Genomic DNA, 20,757 nt, shown 5'->3' with positions numbered 1-20,757 from the left:
TCCATACAATGACCCTCAACGCCATTTCTTCCCACCCACAAATCCCATCCGCTTGATTTAGACTCCTAAAGATTGCTTTGTGCCATTATATACATTGCTGGCATTATTTAACGGGCAAGATAGCTATTCGACCAGCACTAGACCCCGTAAGGGGTGCACGTTTGAAAGGACTAGCGGTGTCCTTGCAACACTCGACTTCTAGCTCCGAAGACGACGAGGAAATTCTTTCAAATAATCTGCGAACTAAAAGTCTTCAATAGCATTTTGGATAGGGGACAGCACGAGTAGGACAGGCAAAAGTAGAGGAGGCTATTCCAGCACTCAAGGATCCGATTGCGCCTAATGCAAGTCTGAAGCCGTGATGAAATGTATAAATCTATAGCTATGCTGTTACCATAGTATTGATGAAACGTGAAAATCGTCACCGGCTATACTCTGTTGACCGTTGAAAAATTGAGATAAATCAATTATATCTATATACCCATATCTATAGATTATAGACAAACGGATAACGAAAACGAATTACCAAAGGGATTCGCCTTTTCAGTCATACAAAAGAGAATGCTTAAGCTTCGATACTATTTTTGTATCATACATATGTGTTTGTAGAGCGCAGAAATCAGTAACCTGCCCGACTCTGGTTTGCTGTTGGCTCCCCTATGGATTTGTCTTTACCACCCCACTCCTTATTGTCGAACGAGGCTTAGGAAGGACTGCTCTGCAGTAGCTTCTATGTAGCTTTTATCTCGTTCTAAGCACAACGGCTATAACTCGGATATGGCATTGTGTTTCCCCAATATAAGCTATCTGTCGGGCTACCGTCTAAATGCAGTAACGAATACATGAAACATATAAGTCTAGTAAATCGGAAATTTTTAGCAGCTCTAATTAAGCATAAGCCACGAAGATCTGGTGGACATGAAAATATAAGTTGACTTCGTTTCGCTAACTGATCTGAGCCTTCATGACATTGATAGTAACATACCCTAAGCTATCGATAATAATAAGTTCCCTTTTGAAAGTTAAATTGTGAAGTTCCCTCGTTTATCTGCAATTGCGTGTATTTGATTCGGAGATAAAAACGACGAACGTTTTAGCACCAAACCATAATTTCCAACGAGTCCAAATCGTATCGCCCAAAAGTAGTTACCCAATTGTCATCGGCCGCTTAGCGTGATTTTATAAGCTTTGCTCAATTGAAACGTTCATTTTCAGAAGTTTTCGCAGTTCGATCTGCATTTATTATACATAAAATCTCAGTTCGTTTATGTTCGAAGGGATGGTTTTGTAATAGCTATTACTTATACAACTAACAGTTATCTGGTCAACTTACTTTTAATGGATGCATACACACATTCGTTTCTGCTTAGCTGGCTCTACTTTTACAGTACTATTACTTTTATTATCCTGAGTAGATTTGATCCTGTTATTGAAACTTTGGCTAATTTATGAAACATCATTGATTATAGACAGCGAGTGTACTCAACGCGCACTTCATTTAGCCGTAGAGTTCGTTGCCGCCGATGGCTGCAGGCGAAGGCTCAGGTACCCTTGCTGTCACATTTGCTGCCCTGACATAAAGTTATTTATATTTTTCGACAAGCTTTTGGTCTTACAGTTTTTATCTCTTAGTGAAAAGCGATCCCTGGCGTAGGCTTGACGACAGTCACTATATTCGACATAAGGTAAACGCCGCATTGACAAATGACTCGTTGTCAACTTTTATGTTTGCTGCCACTAAAATATAAATTATGACGGAGTACTTTGAGCTTGACGCTTAAGGTCGTCGTAGCAATTGTGTTCACTCCTTAAAGCCGCAGCAGCGACAATAGCAGACTGGGTGACACCAAATCGAATTAGATTCATTCACTCATACATACAGAGACAAAACGAATGGCCAGCAGCTGTCCCCTTTTCAGCATATTCCTGGTACTGTGTCCCTCTTTAACGATGCAAATGTCTAATGGAGAAGATGTGCCTAACGGGCTTATATGACGTGGGGGGCCGAAAGGGGCAAATTGTAGCGTGTGCTAAACATAGACGTATATTCAACATGCTTAATACTCTAAACGTTGACTTTTTCATTTATCTAACTAACGATGCCCCCTAGCAGATAGGGGATATGGAGTGTTCCAGAACGTTACAACTATGCAGGGCACACATGGATAATCGTACACACGACGCATGTGCTTATAATATATGCTCAACATTTTACCTTAACGACTTATATACTATTATATTATAAATATAACAGCAGATGTTGTTAGCTGAGTGATGTACGAGCGTTCACAGATACATATATATAGAAAACTTCCAAACTATGCGTGGATATGCGTTGGTTAGAGTGTTTCATCTCGCCTCAAGTGGACCACCTCAGAAGCCATTTACTCAAGGCCACCGAGTGGAGCACAGCCCGTTGGTTCAGTGCAATATGTCGTCTACTAGGGGGCAGTGGGTCCTTCAGCAGGCTTGAATGTGTCGTCTATGGGCGGGGGGAGGGGGGGGGGTCGTGTGTACGTTAATATGTCTTCTACATGTTAGTGAGTGCGTGTTTGTGCGGAAGCTAGACATCTTGTCCCAACTCAGCTTTATCCGAGTTAAGCTACTTTGGTGTGCACTATAAGCACGAGAGAGCAGTGCCATCGCCGTCACTCGGAGTCACTACAGCTATCACTAGCACATTGGCCTCGGCCACATTTCTTTTCTCAGTTCGCTTACAGCACACGGGTACGGGTTCGGATCTTAGATCCACGGTAGGTTCAGACAGCTATCTGCCACTCAAAAGACCGGCTGTTTAGGACTAGCCGGTAAGTGGCCTGCACGCGAAAACCATGATATTGTTGTTGTTGTAAGGAACGCGTTGTCAAGGCAAGTTGGTGAGTAGTCGAGTGGCCAAGCAGCCATTACAGTGACTGGCCACTGGCGATAATCGGGTGAAAGCCTAAAGGTCAGAGAGACGAATGCTTTTTTTTGCAACTTCATCCGTTTGGTATTACTCCTTGTTAGCAGCAGACAGCAGGTCTACCCTGTCCTGCTGAAGTTGGAGGATGCGGAGCGACCCACAGGTTCGCCTATTCTTGAATACCTTGCTGATGGAGCAGGCAGGACAAGGATCTGTCGAAAATCCACAGGAAGCACGGATCGATTTGATAGTGACTGGTACGAGCTATAGCCATTGTACTTAGAGTGCATATGTGCGATCGTAGTTATCCCGCCACCGCTACCTAGACCGGAACATGTAGATTAGGCCGTCAGAGTGCGTAACAACGAGCGATAGTGTTAGTGGCACCTTTTACTACTATATACTATACAGTGACGGGCGGTTTTTGTGCACGTCTTTTGTCTTCATGGGCTTTCCTATGCGCGGTAACAATTGCGCGACGCGTCACTTGCAGGGCTCGCGCAAGCTCCTTGAACGTGTCGTGTCGCATCGACTTTCTACGGAACTACGGCGGCAAGCTAAGATGGACGAGGAGGTGAAAGTAGGACCTGGATAGGGGAAAAAACCACGCACAGTAGTTGACAGTAACGGCCGACCAAGTCATCACATTATCAGAGTGCACATCTATGCTTGTGTCCTGACCCGCACACATGGTAGTAGGCGGAAGCCCGTGTGCAGGCCGTTGCGCGTGTTTGTTGGTGTGTGAATACGCAAACCTAGTTTGGTTAAAGGGGAATGCAGGGAGTTAACCGAAAACCGGCTTAAGCTTGTTGGATGTTGTTCATTGTTTAGAGATACGTGTTTGGAGTTTGAGGCTAATCAGGCACGTAGTGTCTAAAAGCTTATTCACTATAGGCTCCTTCGATCGAAGCCTACAAGTCTATGGCCTATAGTTTTTCTAAGGGCTTAGGAAGCAGGAAAAGATAGACAAGATCTGCAGTCACTCTTAGAATATGCTGTAGGTCACACTCGCAGAGCAACAGGCCGATCGGCCAGCCATATGCGTGCCGATGCCTAGCCTCTGTAGTAGTTGTCCTCTCCGCTGGTTTGGGCTCGATCTGACGCGACAGAGCTAAAAACTGCAGAGCAGCCTATAGTTGTCGCCAGTTGTTCCGCTTACTTAAACTTGAAGAAGCAGAAAAAGAAAGAAGAGACAAGAGAACGATAAGGCAAGGCGCGCCTGAGCGTCCCGACCCTAGCTAGCCGGCCCTAGCTAGTGGCCAAACCGTAACACGTTTGAAGGACAAAGCCTGAGACGCCGGAGGACCTTACAGTGACGACGAGCATGTTTTCGTTCTCATAGGTTCATCCCGTCTCATCTCATGCAGTTTGTGCGATCTAGACAGGTTCTTCACTACTCTTACCTTTTATCACTTACTGCGTTTTTACTAGCCGCACTCTACCGCACGCCGCTCATAATCAGATACAAAGACGAACGTTGACTATGACTTTGATAATAAGAACGAGCAGGAAAAGAAGAACGAGCAACACTCCAAGCTGCTGTATATCGCCGTCACCATCGGCACTTAGTGGATCTCTATACTTCTCTAACCTGAGATCATAAAGAAAGGCGGCATGAAAGAGTGTTCCTTTTCTACATATACCTATGGCTGGTTATAGGGCGAGATTAGAGATACCGGGGCGTCAAGCGGTGTCACATCAGGTAGACTGAGAGAAAAACAAAGATGAACACAGAAAGCTTAGGGCTGTGTGATAATTGTTGATGCTCAGAGCAGAAGAAGCACGCTCTGAGCATCGCACAGTAACGTTGGTTTGCTTTCAATGCAAGCAGCATCCCAAAATCAGCATCGTGTTCCGGAACTACAACACGATGCACGTACATGCTAACACAGGAGTTTAAACACACATGTAGGCACACAGTGACACACACAAGGACCTACAGATATCAGAAATGGTAACAACAACGATTGTTGGCGACACCGTCAAAAGGCTGCTGCCACTGCCCATCCCATTGGATGAAGCCGGACGGTACTTTACGGTTCAGCCTCCGCCTTCGTCTAGCCCCCGTCTGTTTTTCTGCTTAGTGAGTATCGAGTAGCGATGAAGCAAGCTGACAGGCGAGCGTTTGAATAACCGGGCGGACATACGTGTGTGTATTGTGATGAAACAGCTTGAAGGAGGCAATTTGGCCACTGTAGACGTTTTTTTTTGCTTTGTATTTGACTCGTTGCACAGAGAGCGAATGATGCATCGTTCAGATGTCAGTTTGTTCTTAGATGCCTCTTTATTTATCGGTGCTGTTTGTTATTGCTGCTCCAACGAAGGAGCGAACGCCGTAAATTTTCCGAAAAAATGACAGAAGACAGGATTATGATTGTATTGTTCAAGACTTTGTCAGTTGATAAAGACCGGGTGTCAATCCCCGCTTGCCACTGCTACGACCGTAAGTCCGCTGAAATACACTATTGTATAAAGAAATGATTTCTAGGTGTCTCTAAACCAACCCAGCCTTTTATCGAATGATAGATAAGGATATAAAAGAAATTTCTTTTCAGAGAAATAGAAATGGGGCGACAAAGATAAAAGAATCTCGTTTATATGTATTAACAGCGACACAAACTAATATACAGAGACATGTATAGTTGAGGGTATTTAAAAGTAAGAATTACGGATATATAGGTTTGAGTGTATGAACGTACAGCTTAATAAAATAATCCTCATTGTTTTCAAACAAGTATCAAAATGTCTATTACAAAGAAGCAGTTACCATCGGAAAGACGAAGCATGGCAACTATATAAGACTTTAGCTTAGCCGTTTATGTACAACTTAAAGTTGGTAGCACCAGGAACTCTTCTGAATATTCATTGCATACTGTTGGAGTAGCGACTATTTCGCCCAATTGTTTAGCTTCCATTGTTTATTATCTACTATTAACTTAATTCGATCTTTCTAACCTTTCTAAAGTTATTCGATGGTTAATTTTCGCAGATGCGTTACACGGCCCGTAACAGTAATTACTGATAATGCTTAGAACGTCACGTGTTAAACAGAGCAGACATTTTACCTCTGTTTTCGCACGCTGCCTGAGAACAATACTCTGCACACCGTTCAACATACCGTATAAAGAGGTAAATCTGCTTAGAATCGTCGTTTAATGTTCATCTTCTACAGTTCCACGCTATCTCCATGTCTACTTGAAGTAAATAGATCCAACAACCGAAGCAAATTGCCGCCAGATATTTCTGCCTGTACCCCACCCGCCAATCCAAAAACATATGTAGATAGGTACGAGGTTTGGATTGAGTTATAAACGCGCTTAGTCATGTGAATTTTCGGCAATAATAATATTCAAATGTATACAAGCCAGCACGCAACAACAGTCACGGAGCCCAGAACGTGACACTGATCGGTTTATGGCGGAGTCAGTAGCAGCGATAGTGGCATAAAGCAGCAGTAAGCAACAGAAAAAGAAGAACAAAAATGATGGACAGAACAATAGCTCATGAGCTAGGCTACGAGCGCGGAGAAGCCGTCAGATTAACTAGAAGTGTGGATCCGCTTGAATAATGAGGGTGAACTCGCGTTAGGGAAAGCGGGATGGTAACGCGCGAATGCCGACCCAAAACAAGCAGTGCGAGGAGGTTGTTCCATACGATGGCGTAATGATAGAGGCCAGCTCTATGACATTCGGCAACGCCTGTTATTGCCGGTACATCTTCTATATCAACACTTTATTCTAGTAATGATGCTGTCTCATTGCTCGGTTATAGAGCAGCTTCTCGTATAGTTGATCGCCAGCCTCGCTTGGCTAACAATACTTGATGTTCGTCCTTAGTTTCCGGCCTTTTCGTAGGTCAGCAACGACCACTGGTTCGGATGAGAAACGCGTATCGGAGTTAGGGCTGAAAGGTAAAGCGTCAAGATCTTATCAAACTCCTTCAATGTTTGATGAACTAAGACGTTCGCCACAGCATTTTGCCTTCGTCCATGTCTTTATGATAATATTAAACTGCTCCAGCTGTTGAGGACTCACTCAGTCGTCTGTGTCACCCCACTCGTCATCGTGACATTGAGATCAGTCCCCGCCCGGCCCCTCCTTTCCGTCCAGTAATACAGCTCCTATTGTGGAGAACGCGGACTGGATTGGAGCTGGACTGGAGAGTAAGTATGAAGTATGAAATGTACCACTAATCGCTCCTGAACAATGTTGCAATTAGACAGTCTCATTAATCCCCAAAGAATGTTGTTTTCACCATTATTAGTTGATATCTATATCCGTTAGCCATGCGGCTGGTATTTGCCCATTCAACTTCTTCGTAACGACTCGTCAATTATGATTGTGCTGTCACATTTTAGAAATTGCAGTTGCCATATTCATGACGGATGCCGAGGATGTTCAGTTTAGATCTAACCAAACTGATGAAAGTCAAGCAGCATACGTGGTCCATGAGCAAAGCATTCTTGTTACACGTGCTACTTACAAGAAGTGCTCACGCACATATAGGAGATCCATAGACACGTCGGCCACGATGTATAGTATAACAACAGCTGTTGTTCCAACTGCGGTAGCAAAAAAGTTATGACGCTTCTCAGTCTGCCGTCGCTGGTCTGGCTTCCACAAAAGAACCAACAGTGATGATCGTGGGAGGAGGCGGCATCGAGGACGCGTATTGTTTATTCAGTCTCCTTTGCGGTGTTGGCGTGCCGGGGAAGAAAAGGCAACGCAAGGCGCTACGCAACGCACCAATCCAAGCTGCGGGCTGCAGATCTGACGCAGGCTGCTGAAACCACTGCTCCTGTCGTCACTACTGCTGTCGCTTTTTACCCTGCTACTACTGGCTGTTTCACTATAGCAACACAGAATAGGTCTTCCTGGAGCGAGTCGGTGTGCCGACGAAGTTCAGCCTCGTTGGCTCCTGGCTGGGGATGACGAAGCGGGTCAAAAAAGGGGCACAGAAACGCGTTGGAGAAAAGCGAGCCTCATGTAGAATGGGAGGAAGAGGGCTGAAAAGCCTCGCCGTTTCGAGTGGAACGCTCGGCAACCCTATACCGACCGAGAGCCTCTTCCATTCTTCTTCTTTGTATGTAGGGGGAAACAAACGGGGAACGCTGGAACCGAACGCGCTTCTAAGATAGATGGCCCCAGTATCCCTGAGACGAGATCACGGCCAAGCCTTCAAGCTTTTACCTAAGCGAACAACCACTTTCCTACACCTCGTCCCACCTCGTCGTTGCCTCTACAATATCCTTCCACACACCCGTCCCCCAATTTGGTAAAAGTTGGCTCCACTTTTCCTAGTTGCTTTCATCCAACGACTAGTCAATCCTGGTCCTGGCCAACTTAGGAGTGGTCGCTTTTTCGCACTGCTTTTCAGCCACAAACTCCTTTTTCCAAGCCAAGTGGTGGGACGGTGCGACGCAACTTAGGCTCAACCCGGTGCTGCGATCAGTCGTTGTAGCAGTGGTAGCACGAGTGAGAACAATAATGAAGGCCAAGGACAGTAGGCTGTCAACCTTGGATCGCTAAAATTATTTTGCTTCCTGACGGCAGATGGCGAAAAAAAAGAAATAGAACACAACGTAGGACAACCTGGGGTGTCAAAAAAATGGAGTGGAAAAGTAAAGGCTCTACGAAGCCGTACTATTGAAACGGCCGCTGCAGCTGTTGTGGTAACCACTGTTGATGGCATCGTTCTTGTTTACGTATTTCTATGACTGCCTTTCCTGCTATTGTTTTGCTGTGCAGCTTCTCGCCCCCTAGCAGAAAAAAGGAAACCTTGTGGGTTTTTTCTCGTAGCTTATTACTCGACAAGGTGTAATACCGTGTTTAATTACTGACATATGACGTCAATCGGCAAATACCAATAGCCAAACTGGGTAGCTAGGCGTAATTATCATGCAATTTGTAAGGCCAAATTTTTAGATGTTTTCAAGCGTACATAGATTATTTATGAGCATCCTTAGTATTTTGTGTTGTTGGTCTTTATAAATCCTAAGACACCTTAGTTGGTCTATATAAATCAATCCTAGTTACTCTTACAGATTACTTACAGCATGATTTATTCAATCACGTTAATCTTCACACAGTGTTTAACGTAGGCACTTTGAAATCATTATATTGTCTTTTATACAACAGAAAGTCATATTCTAGAGCTCTTACATTACATAGCCCTTATAGTGTATATCGTATTGTCTTACACTGTTCCCTTAAAGTAACGCAAATTCCAGTGTTCGAATACTTTTTGAGAACCATTCAGGACTTCTGCATTCCCATCTTAGATAACGAAATCCTCTATGTAAAACAAAATACTCATTATTTTCTAATTATGGTAGGAGCAATTATAAGAATCTATATAGGTTTTCGTTTTAACAATGTCATCATCATCTTTATTGTTATATAGGTGAAACACATCGAACCGAATCGGTCAACCCAGCATTATTTAACCTAACATCCTGTAACCGACACCTTACAGTGAACCGACGACGGAGCTCGTGGCCATCAGTTTCCTATTCAGCCTGCATGCAACCACCGTACTAACATACTGACACCCCACTACGCGAGTGGCAGAAAGCCTGCAAGTAGAACTTCAGGCTATCCATTTAGACACCACTGTAGTAGGCACTAGTTTGTCTCTCAGCAGTCAGCCAAAGAATGGTGAACTCACTCTAGCCAGCGATTACTCAACCTCCTCATCGACCGCGTCCTTTTGACCGGTTTAACCACAAACAGGACGGGCCGACCCACCTCGTCTGTTGAGACGGTCTCGCCCTAAAGGGTTCCTTGGCCCTACCCGAACTGATCCAGTCCCTTGGACGATATCCATGTCAGCTTCATGAATCGGGAAGCGGTAGAGGTTATGCGTGAGAGTATAGCCTACCCAAAGAGGAAGGGAGACTTGTGTTTCTTCCATTCCCATGGCCAGTTAGCAGTAGCGGCGGTAGCAACCCAACGGAACCTCACAGGAGTTAGTGCGCCATAGTCACGAGCACCACTGCTTTAATAACACTAGCCAGTGAAGAAAAACGACACAGCAAGGGGGCTGGCTAACTGCAGGCGATCATTCATACTAATTCTTTCTGCTCCCAGACCAACAAACCACGCTTGCCTGCCTTATTGGCCCCTAACAGTATTGCAGTCGTACAAACCCTACATTTCTCTCAACCTAACATTCAGTCCAGCGAAATCAACCAACCACGAAGGTGTCTAACACCATCTAAATTGTCTAATGCTTTGTAGAGGATCTTCCGTCACGCAGTCCTGAATGCAGCCGAGGAAAGCCCGCATCCAACAGCCCTTTCAGAGCTCAGCCGACGCGAGTGAGACGCGTATTATTCTTGAAGATAGAGCAAGGCCCGTACGACTCAGTCAATAAGCGTGTGAGCAACGAAGACTGCCCCATTCAATTACTAACAGCAATCGTCTTTTTCGTCCTCTGGCTTGTCCAGTTGGCTTAGACGGTCTTTGTGGGGTAGTCCTATGTGCATGGGAAATGCACGCACCTCCGGTCTACCACCCACTGGGGGATGACAATTCTCAAGCAACTTTTCATTTAGTGTCTGACATCCATACATAGACTCACGCGCTTCCTCATTTTGAAGACTAATAGGAAACTTGTACTGGGTACCCCTCACATGTCTATTATGCCATCCCTGGCGGGAAACAATCGAGTACTCGAACCAGAAAAAAGAATGAGCTACTGTTCACTGTTATCTCCCACTTTCTCTCAATTGCTTGAAAGATAAGATTTATCTATCTTCTATCTTTATATTTTTCTCTTGTTTATCTGTTTTGGCTTTCGCACGCATATCAATGCGTGGTTCTCTTTATCAATTCCGAAGGCAGACGGAAACGCTGTATATGGTTAACAGGCAATTTTACAGAACTCCCTCAATCGAGTAAAAACGAGAGCTCACAGGGTAGCCAAGATAAATTGTGCGCAACTGATACTTTCAGAAGAGTTTCAGTTTATTATCGTACTAACTCAACGCTTAAAGAACTGTTTCCTGTGGATCTGACCCCCTGCACATCTGACACGTGTCCCGCTCATTTCCTAACCCCACTGCATGGTATGGCCGTTGCAAGCGACACATGTCGGCGATCAGTTCTGCTCCAGAGCAAAACGAGTTACTGTGAAGCAGCTGTCAAAGGTATGGCTGAATGAATAGCCAACGGTATCGAGTTCTTGCAAGGACCCCAAGCGAATTATGAAAGAATTCGCTTGGGGTCCAACATGCTCAGAACAGCTAGTATTATATGCCGATGATGTTAACTCCTTTGGCCAAGAGAAAAACTTCAAAAACGACCGACTAAGTGAAAACACAGCGATGTCGGGCCACGAATGATGCGCAAAAAAAAGAAAACAAGGTAGAGCTTATAGTCCAGCCACCTGCAACCCGTGTTTATAGGTCTGCGTTAACATTATAGGTTACCGGTTAGCCAACAGGCGTGCCGTCTTAACCGTAGATGTATGTGTGTTTTTGTGACGCACCAAAAGCAAACACAAGCAGGCTGAACAAACAGGAGATAAAGTTAGTAGCACATCACTTTTATCAATTTAAAAAGTCTTCATTTTGCCTCCTTCACTAATATCCCCATCTCAAAAAGGTTAACGAGAAACTGTCATACTTTTACTGATTACAATTGGCATTCACACACTGTATAATTGAATGAAATTATACCGCTTTTCTGCTACTGAACTGTTTGTTGCCACGGTAAGCGGATTATGGAACCTATGCTAAAAAGTGTGCGCGTATGTGTGTCTAGCGCGCACAGCTTGTACGTACACGTGTGCGCAGTTTGCCTATAACTAGATTCTACTGACGAAATTTTTTAAAGTTCTATTTTGTACCATTGCGGTATCGCATAATATGATAAATGGGTAACGACTGAAAGGGAACCATCGAAGGCAGCACTAAACACAACTGCTTGTCCTTTTCTACTGATGACCACATACACAAATACGATATGACCCATTAACCCCATATGCGTTAGGATATGCTGCGCTTTTGATTAAGTTTTTCTTTAATCTAAAGGACTTACTATTATCTTTACGCGTCAATTAATTTACCTCTATCATAGATTACGTATGCTAGCCAAGAGTCAGTCTCGCGACTGGAATACCACTTACAAGCGCCACTTTAAAAAAAAGAACGATAATGTAACAAACCTGTTCTTATTCCATTCCTCGTCTGGAAGGCATCATCCGCTCACAAAGATTAACTGTATATATTGAGACTCATCAGTGAATGAGGTAATGCATTCGTCTACCAATCTATAATGCTTAGATGTTCAAACTAAAAGTTGGATTCCGGCTCTTAAATCAAGAGATCCCAGCAAAAAGTCGACCTTATCAGCTAATCTGCAATAAGACGATTGCCGCAAATATGTGCGCCAGTGTAGAACTTGGACGCCTTGTGAAATACTTATTTTTTATTATTATCATTATGGATATTACACATATCTACTATTCGAGCAGAACAGCTCCTAGTTTTAATTTCTAATAGCTGCTCTTGTTTTACATTTTTATTGATCAGCGTTGAACCCGCATTAGAGTTTATACAATGTATGTGAAAAGGTTCTTATATTTTGTAAGAAGCCCGCGCTTTTACACCTGCTTATAACGGTAAACAAGTATACTAGCAAAACATTTTGCATGACTCGTACCGTCTTGCAAATTATTCTTCATTTACTAGTTTGATGCTCTTCGTACACATATAATTTTACCATTGAAGGTTATAGAAGTTACAATCCGACATTTACATATATTTATCAACTAATCCAGCGAAATTTCCGCATATAGCGCCTACGGCAATATCCGCCTATTTGCATCTATTCATGTACTAATCCATACAGAACAATGACCTACACATAACACTCCGCCTTATCCATAGGCTTGCTTCATATTTGAATTGCCAAATCTCCCTGCGCGTGTAACTCAAAAGGATCCAGTAGCCATGTCGCTTTGTGCCCTGCGTCTTCAGATTAATGCTGCATAAGCCATCTTGTTATAAAAAGCTCGCTTTTTCGCGGGAGAGGGAAGCATCGATAGCGGAGCGTCGGCAACGGTGGGCGAGGAGGTTGAGAACGACATCAGCGATTGCAGCGCCATTCGCGCCGACAAGTCCGTTGCAGTCTGCTTCACCATCTTTCGACCGCTCGAACAGCGATAACATTGGGCGACCACGTTCTGTTTTGGTAATTGAGCTTGTGTTCTGTGGAGCGAGGTGCACCAGAACGATACGAGTGTGTCATTCGAATTCGCAGAAAATACACGGCGTTGAGCTTGCTTTTTGCCCAGGATAAATTAAATCGACCTCATAGTTGATGTGGATATAGTTCGACCTGCTTTAACGAGGTTAGAGCATCAAGTGGAGGTGGGAGACTCAAGTTTTGTTCGAGTGTACATACAGTGGTATTTTGTAAAAGGCAAAAAATAGAGCTATTTGCTGATGTTAAGGTTAAAGCGTATCTATTATCGCTACGATTTCTTAATACGGATGAAGTTTGCTCGTGTGCATGCCTTCTAGATGTGAAGTTAACGCTCTGGAACGCTTTCACGTAGTAACAAACGACAAGGAGATCAAGACAGGCCCCAGAGAGGTTTATTTGTCAAGAATTTCTTAGCGTGTGCCATCAGCGCGATTTAGTATGGCTGTCCGAGAAGTCGCTTTTACCTGCGATGGGGCGGGTAATTATAACGTACGTGTATGGGACCTTCAGAGCGGGAGTCCGTTAGCGACCTATTCAGGTGGAGCATCGCAGCCTCGGACGTTGTCCTTTGTCAAAGGAGACTACATCATGTCAGCTCAACGGGATAAGCCGTAGGTGTTTACAGATTTTTATTTGACAGTCCATTCTACTATTTATACTTTATGTAACATTGATTGTTCGAGAATTTCCTAATCCTTTATATGCTCTCAAATTATATCTCCTGCATAGTGAAGTAGTAATAACCATCACGGCAATATCTTACAATGTTTGAGTAATGGGCATGGTATATCTGGTAGGGATTTCGGACGAATTTCTCAATATTCTCTTTCAAAAAAAACGCGTAAAAAGATAGCTGGATTCTCTGTCGGGTATCCAATTTATAAAGTGGACTTGTCCGTCAAATTTATGATTAACATTTACTTAGAATTGTAGTTCAGCCCATTCTCTTCCGTTTTTTTAAACTGTTTTCGAATTTTACTGTTTGTATGTCATAGAATTTGTGTGGTCGAAATTTTTTTCTGTTGGAAATACTTTTAGAGCATTCAGCTTGTGGTCGTTTCGGCAGTATAACCAGGTAAATCGGAAATTCGCAGCTCCAGGCAAAGTCCGAACCATGGATATCTCAGCCAGTGGAGAGTTCTGCGTGGCCGGTATCGATCAGGAACTCTTTATCTGGGACGTACAGGGCGGCACTCTATTAGGCATATTACAGGGACATTACCAGCTGGTCTCAGTGGTAAAATTTACAGAAGATGACCGACACATCGTATCAGGCTCACTGGATAGCGGTATCTGTGTATGGAATGTGAACGATTTAGAGCGTTTAGCTGACGGAGAACCTGTACAGCCGATCACCGTTCTCAAAGATCACACTCAGGCGATCACCGATATCTCTGTACGAGGCTCTCTTATCGCGTCCGTTAGCACATCTGGAATGCTCGCTATTCATAATCTTCGTTCATCGGGTTGGTTGGATCTCAAGAAAAATTTTTCAGTGCCTGCGGAATCAGTAACTTTAAGCAAATTGCTCGACGCCGTCTTTGTTGGCTTCCGTGATGGGAAAATTGTTCGGATGTCGCTACGCGATGGGGAAGAGTTAGAATTCACTGGACATTCGGGGCCTGTTCGCAGTCTGTCCTGCTGGGCCCATTTATTGCTATCGGGTAGTGATGACTGCACAGCGCGTCTTTGGGACGCGACACACGGTCACCTTGACCAGACATTACGCCACGATGGACCTGTAACGAATTGCAAGATCGCTCTGCTACCAGCGAATGCACTCGCCAGGGAGACGAACCGTAGTAAAGGTAAGCTTTCTATGATGATTTTTTACTGATACTAAATATTCTTTAACTGCTCAAGAGTTTCTTTGATATCAAATAAACTTACGCACAAAGTGTTTGTTTCTATCCTTAGCACTTCTTCCGGTCAAGAACTTCCAACGTACCGTCAGTTTCGCTGAAGTCTTCCATGAACCCGAATATCAACAGGTCCCCTCGGAATGGAACGAAATCTCATCAACAGTTCCGGCTCAGGAAGTCATAGCTGCGCAGGCAGCACCACTTAGCAACGAGGAGCGCACTTCACTGGCAAATCTGGCTGCAGCCAATTGCGATATAGTTTCTGTATTGTACAATATTCTATAGATGAGAAAAGACATTATTCTCAATTACCTAACTTTCATGTATCTCATCTTTTAGACCATGTGTTTTTTAGTTTTTTTTTTTTTTACTCTTTGCGAAGGAAACAAGTGTTGTACACTTATCCTAGATTTACATACAGTGCACACAATAATGATAAAATATTGACGCTATTGGAATATTGAGCACTCCTATTGCATAACGAAATTCACGTTCATCGACGTGCTGAAAATTATCTTGTATTTATTTAAGATATTTACATATAAAGGAGCGGTCTACGTGGGAGAATCGTCTGATTTTCAATATAAGCTTCAACAAGAACAGACCACACCGTTAACATGCTAGATATCTACATATTATGCATGCATAGTTTCTTACAACGGCAAACATAGGTAGTGAACCAAGAGTCTATACAGAAAAATAAATTCATAATGAAACTGTATAATAAAGTTCTCAAATCTATCATTTTTGAGTGTAGACGAGTGTGTTTATTGTTGCTAGTTGCAGTCAAAGTGACGCCGCAATAACTACCTGAGTTAGCTAATCATGTACATTTTGCTTCAGATATAGCTGGGACAAAGTTAAAATCTTAGCGCAAGAACGAAAGAAAAACGTGAAATTAAAATGGCTAAGTAATAGCAATTGCAAACCCTACAAGAAGTACACCTATCTATAAAATTAAAAAAAGAAAGATCGAATATGCAGTGAAGTCAAATCTCACAGATTTTACATAATGGGCATTCAATATCCGTTACATATCAATCAAAATTCGAAGTCGATCAAACATTAGCATCTTTTTACCTAAATGTTCCAGCCTAGTTCACTAGGTCCAGTAGTCGATAGCGTTTCATGACAAACGCTTGCTAAAAGTTTCTATTGAAAGGTATATTTCTCTATACAGCATAGATTACTATGCTGAAGTCTTTACGAAAAATGTTGCCTTATATCAAAGTACCGCTTATTATATTACGAGACCTATTACTCTGTGAAAAAAATTCAGGCAAGCGTAGTGCAAAATTTTGCTGAAGCTTGTTCGTGTTTTGTTTCTATTTTTACGAGAAGAAGGCATACCAAGGGCGTAAGACTCGCGGCAAATACGAAAGAACGTCGTGTTGAACTGAGGACAACGTCCGCACACTCTACCTATGTGGTGGGAACGCCTGGCGGTTCAAGATACAACAATAAAAATCACTGACTTCAGTTTCGACACTGACCAACGCCGTTTCATTAAGTAGATTCCCAATTAAACTATCTCACGTTATCCGAATCCGAGTCGCAAGGACGGAATACGTAATGATAGGTAGTGTAACAGGAACGTCACAAAAAAAAAATAAGGAAAATGAATTCCCATATGATATACAATGTTATTCAGAATCACCTGTATTTTTTTGATAGCTGGTGTAGATGAAAAAAACGAGACGGTGACTTGCATTTTTATTTATTTTGAGAACGTAACAGTTTTGTGAAATAACGATAGGGTAGTTAATTATAAGACCTATTGAATTTGGGAGCAAAGTATAACGTGTATTTCACTCTTACAGCAAGTGGTAGCACAAGTGATTCTCCAGTTTATCGCGAAGTGCTAGTTTTCGTTTCAATATGCGCTGTAAATGTTTGACAGTTTTTTCGCTTACGTTTTTGAAAACATATACTCTCCACCTTCGTTGTGCAAAACAAGTTTGGAGCCGGTAGGCCTAACGCAGTCACCATCTATGGATTTTGAACAAATCAGTGTTACCACTTCGAGATACATTGGAGACAAATAGAGTCGTTGAGATGGAGAGTCCAATTGGTGGAGTCCACGATATAACTAAAAGAACCGAACAGGCGCATCTCAGAGAACCTGAAACGCTGCATTCATTAGAGCAATCACTTTCCCTCTACTCATAGGCCGTATCGTATTTATATATTAGGAATTCGATCAGTGTAGAGTGCTTTCGACATTATGTAAAAATCCTTTTAAGTAGTGGCGCAGTGTGCCTAGAAAAACTCTTGATTCTTTCTAAAGAGTCTTAGCTTGAAAACAGCTACGGTTTTCTCGTGAGCCTAATGAGCTGTATAAAAGGGTAAATTTGCCGTTAAAAAAAACCGCGTTTCTCTAATACATAGCAATAAAGGGAGGATATAATGTTGCATGCTATACATGAACATTTACTGTCATTCAAAATGATTTTATATTTTACTCCCTCCAATAATGAGGGGCGCCCGTTGCTTCTTTTAGCTTTTGATTCGGTCGTTATCTTATGACATTCGATCATCATTATCACAACCAGCACCAAATGCTATATATATATATATATATATATATAGTACCTGGCTTTTCCAAGCTCGAACATATTCCCACCTTCTTCCTGACATAACATAAGCATAATGTGTCCACTTGTTCGGCTACTCGTATCCTAAGGTAACATTAATGCTGATCGAGCGACGTAGCGCTCCTGTGTAGAAAGGACTTGGGTCCCCACGCAAAGACATCACAGTATACTTCTCGTTTACGTGTTTGGTAGCTGAGTAGCTGTAGATCGAATGAGCATGTCCTCACATTCATGGCCTGAATGTTGCTAGGCACGCGGACAGGAACATCAACTTGCAGCAGATTTATGGACGGGGAGTTTAAGGAACGGAGAAGAAGACTATCCGGGTCGGGGAATGCTTGTAGGAGGGACTAGATGAATAGGATTTGTTCGATCGAAATACATCATCTACCTTTCATTCAGTAGCAGATGCAACGACGAGGAAGAAAAGAGAATTTGTCGTTTTATGAATGTTCCTACATTTCTATGGCAATATCATACATTGTCCATGCTGCTGTTTTTGTCCGTTTTCTCTCTCGTTCAGTGTTTCTCCCCGCCGTCGTCGTTGTTGCCGTTTTACTTGCTCGCCTGTACCGATTCAGCGAGCTATTGAATCGTTGCTGCTGGTGTCGCCGTTTTATCTACAAGTTGTGTTTGTACTGGGCATTTTGTTTCTCTTTCGTCTAGTCGCGAGTCGTCCCTGACTCCCTCCGCTCAAATGTTCCATTCCCTTTGAGATTCTGGGCGAGTTTGTCATTCAAACAATGAAAAAAAGTCAGTGAATCAGTTGGCGGGCTTCACCAATATATACCAAGCCTATTGTTACAAGAATTGAGAAGTATCGAAGTGCGCTTCTTTAACCTTACTAATTTTCACAGCGATTGATTAAGTATTGCGTTTGGGTACTTAGTAGGCGCTTGCTGTTGCTTCATGCCCGCATGCCGTATGTACCATCACCTTTATTCGTTCACCTGGTTTTCAATCCACATCGACGATTCGAACGTTCGACATGGTACGAGAAGTGATTTCTCAGTCGGCAATATACTCGAGCGACAGATCTAGAATCAACGATTCCCATCGTCGCGGCATCGTCGCCTTCGTCTACGATCATGAACACGTTCATATTTTCAGCCGTCTTTCGTACAGACACACAGGTTACAATTTAAGCCATCCACCGAAATTGAGCTGCGAGTCAGCTCGAGGTAGAGATATGTGTATACAATACAATCTTGCTTTTAACGTGGATCTGCGGCTGTCGAATAAGCTCACACGATTAACTTTCATGCTCATTTTCCTCGAACTGGTACGGTTGCTGCTACCTGTGACGACTGTACACGATCGCTGACTCGACTCCCCCCAAATCCACCCTTTTAGTTATTGCCTGTCTTTTAACGGCTATCTTACATCAGTTTCAACTAGATATACCTCCTCCTGTTACACCATGTTCTTCACTGTCATCATCATGCCCTCGTCCCTACCGCCGCATGAAGTAGTTGCCTTCCTCGCTCTCCTCTAACAAACTGACTCCTGGCAGCAAAGAGAATGGTAACGGAATGATTGGCCGTTTCAGTAAGATCTGCGTGAACATCGGCGTTATCTTATACAGTTTAGTTACCTACTATGGTATAGTTTGTAGACACGGCCTCAGCTGCACATAGAAACGTAACGAAACCTGTCCTTTCTCTCTATTATTTTCATGTGTTCTCTTCAGCGGTGGTCCCCTCCTGATCTTGTCCCTCACATCTAACATAGAAGCCTGCTGCTTTCCCGCATTGCTACTCCACCCTTTGCTCTATCGTTCTCGCTTCTCGGAGCGGTTAGAGCATGCTGGCTTCAGTTACGACAATAAAATCTTGGCGCTACGGCGACCATCGTCGTTGCCACCGCTTCTCTGGGTCACTTAGTTTAATATTTGGCCGTAAAAGACCTTGCAGCGGGTGTTTGGTGGCGCCGAAAGCCGTAAACTAAAAGTACCTGCTGCTGGCCTTCCGCCTGGACTGTTCCGGTTAGTCCTTCCTATCCTCACGCTCGACGCCGCTATCCGTGGGCCGTAGGATGACTGTTTGAGTCACACCATCAGAACCCCTCGTCGTGCACCATCCCTTCTACCAAGGATCCTCCTTCTCTCAACTCCTTCCTCCCGTATTTGGTGAAGCGCGTCGGCTCCCCAATCTACCCTGAAAAACTATCAGCAGCAGCGACGGCAACAGTAGCAAGCTGTTTCCTGCAACTAGCATTTCGCAGTTGAGCTACATTTCAAGACGTTTGCTACCCAACGCGGCATCGAACGCGACGAACGGGGAACTAGAGAAGCAAGTAAGCCGGGCGGCGGGAGGGCCTGAGGCTTAACAAGCGCCCCAGACCACGCTTCGTTTTGGCTGTAGCCTACGCCACTACTGCTGCCGACAGGTCAGGTTTGACGGTGCAACTCCTGTAGGCAATTTAAATAACATGATGAAGTTCGTCGTAGAGTAACTGCGACGCATCAAGCTTCCGACAAAGCTGATGTCGGTAGTGCTGTTTTTGGTCTGTATGTATCGCGCTATATATATGCCTATACGCCTTACGCAGATAGTATTGCTTGCATGTCTCAGTAAAGAAGAACTTGTCTAAAGCATTAACGCCTACGAGTTATCTACACTGAGTCGTAATACTCGTGTCAGGTGAGCAATAGTCATTCCCAGAATTGAACCTGATCAGATTTGTAGAAGAAAATAAATAATTAAAGGCCTTCAAAGTGTAGAGTCATTTTTGCAGAAGAAGTTATCCCAAGGAATGGTTAGCTTAAGATAGAGTAACGTGCACAATGGTGCCATTTTCGTCGTCTAGAATCGTCTGAACATCAAGTAAAACTTGGCAAATTAGCGTACGAAATAACGTAAACTATAACTAATTCTAAAATTTTTTAAAGTAATTCAAAGCAAACTGGCGGGTCTCTCGGATCTCGGTGTTGATAGTCGTAAGCACCAGCAAGGGCGCACCTCAATATTCCAATCCACGATAGACGTTACAAAAGTGCCATGTATTCCAAACTCAGCCAAAATAACCTGAAGACGTATAGAAAAATTGACAAATGACATGCTTGTAATACGCCTATTAACTAAATATTTTTTTTAAATCCGTAGTTGTATAGAAAAGGATTCTCTAGCGCAACAAGTAAAGTTTATCACTTTGAGGATAATAGCATGGGAAACAAATCCTACTTCGTT

The 20,757-nt window shown here is 43.4% G+C and overlaps 2 protein-coding genes across 3 annotated transcripts in view; one reads left to right on the top strand and one right to left on the bottom strand.

Annotated features, from left to right (window-relative positions):
• Positions 1–20,757, bottom strand: part of LOC111270576 (roundabout homolog 3) — a 60,075-nt gene that overhangs the window by 38,449 nt on the left and 869 nt on the right. The gene's annotated exons all lie outside the window — the stretch shown is intronic.
• Positions 12,353–15,731, top strand: LOC111270577 (WD repeat-containing protein 18). Of its 2 annotated transcripts, none has more exons than XM_022850855.2 (4): positions 12,353–13,258; positions 13,431–13,724; positions 14,152–14,921; positions 15,031–15,731. In XM_022850855.2, exons 2-4 carry the CDS (start codon positions 13,552–13,554, stop codon positions 15,258–15,260), a joined length of 1,173 nt encoding a protein of 390 aa, XP_022706590.1. In that variant the 5' UTR covers positions 12,353–13,258; positions 13,431–13,551; the 3' UTR covers positions 15,261–15,731. The 2 variants fall into 2 exon arrangements, with proteins under 2 accessions (XP_022706590.1, XP_022706589.1); XM_022850854.2 differs by having other exon boundaries at positions 12,353–13,277.

Source organism: Varroa jacobsoni, unplaced genomic scaffold (genome assembly GCF_002532875.2).
Source record: "Varroa jacobsoni isolate VJ856 unplaced genomic scaffold, vjacob_1.0 contig00010, whole genome shotgun sequence".
Lineage (NCBI taxonomy): Eukaryota > Metazoa > Arthropoda > Arachnida > Mesostigmata > Varroidae > Varroa > Varroa jacobsoni.
The sequence above is the reverse complement of the archived record's forward strand: the minus strand, read 5'-3'. Positions and strand labels throughout refer to the sequence as shown.

Bases quoted from the DNA above. Each gene is read 5' to 3' on its own strand.
- LOC111270577 (XM_022850855.2), top strand. From the start codon at position 13,552: ATGGCTGTCCGAGAAGTCGCTTTTACCTGCGATGGGGCGGGTAATTAT. The intron at 13,725-14,151 runs GTAGGTGTTTAC...AAATACTTTTAG, and splicing joins TCAGCTCAACGGGATAAGCC to AGCATTCAGCTTGTGGTCGT. The intron at 14,922-15,030 runs GTAAGCTTTCTA...TTCTATCCTTAG, and splicing joins GGAGACGAACCGTAGTAAAG to CACTTCTTCCGGTCAAGAAC.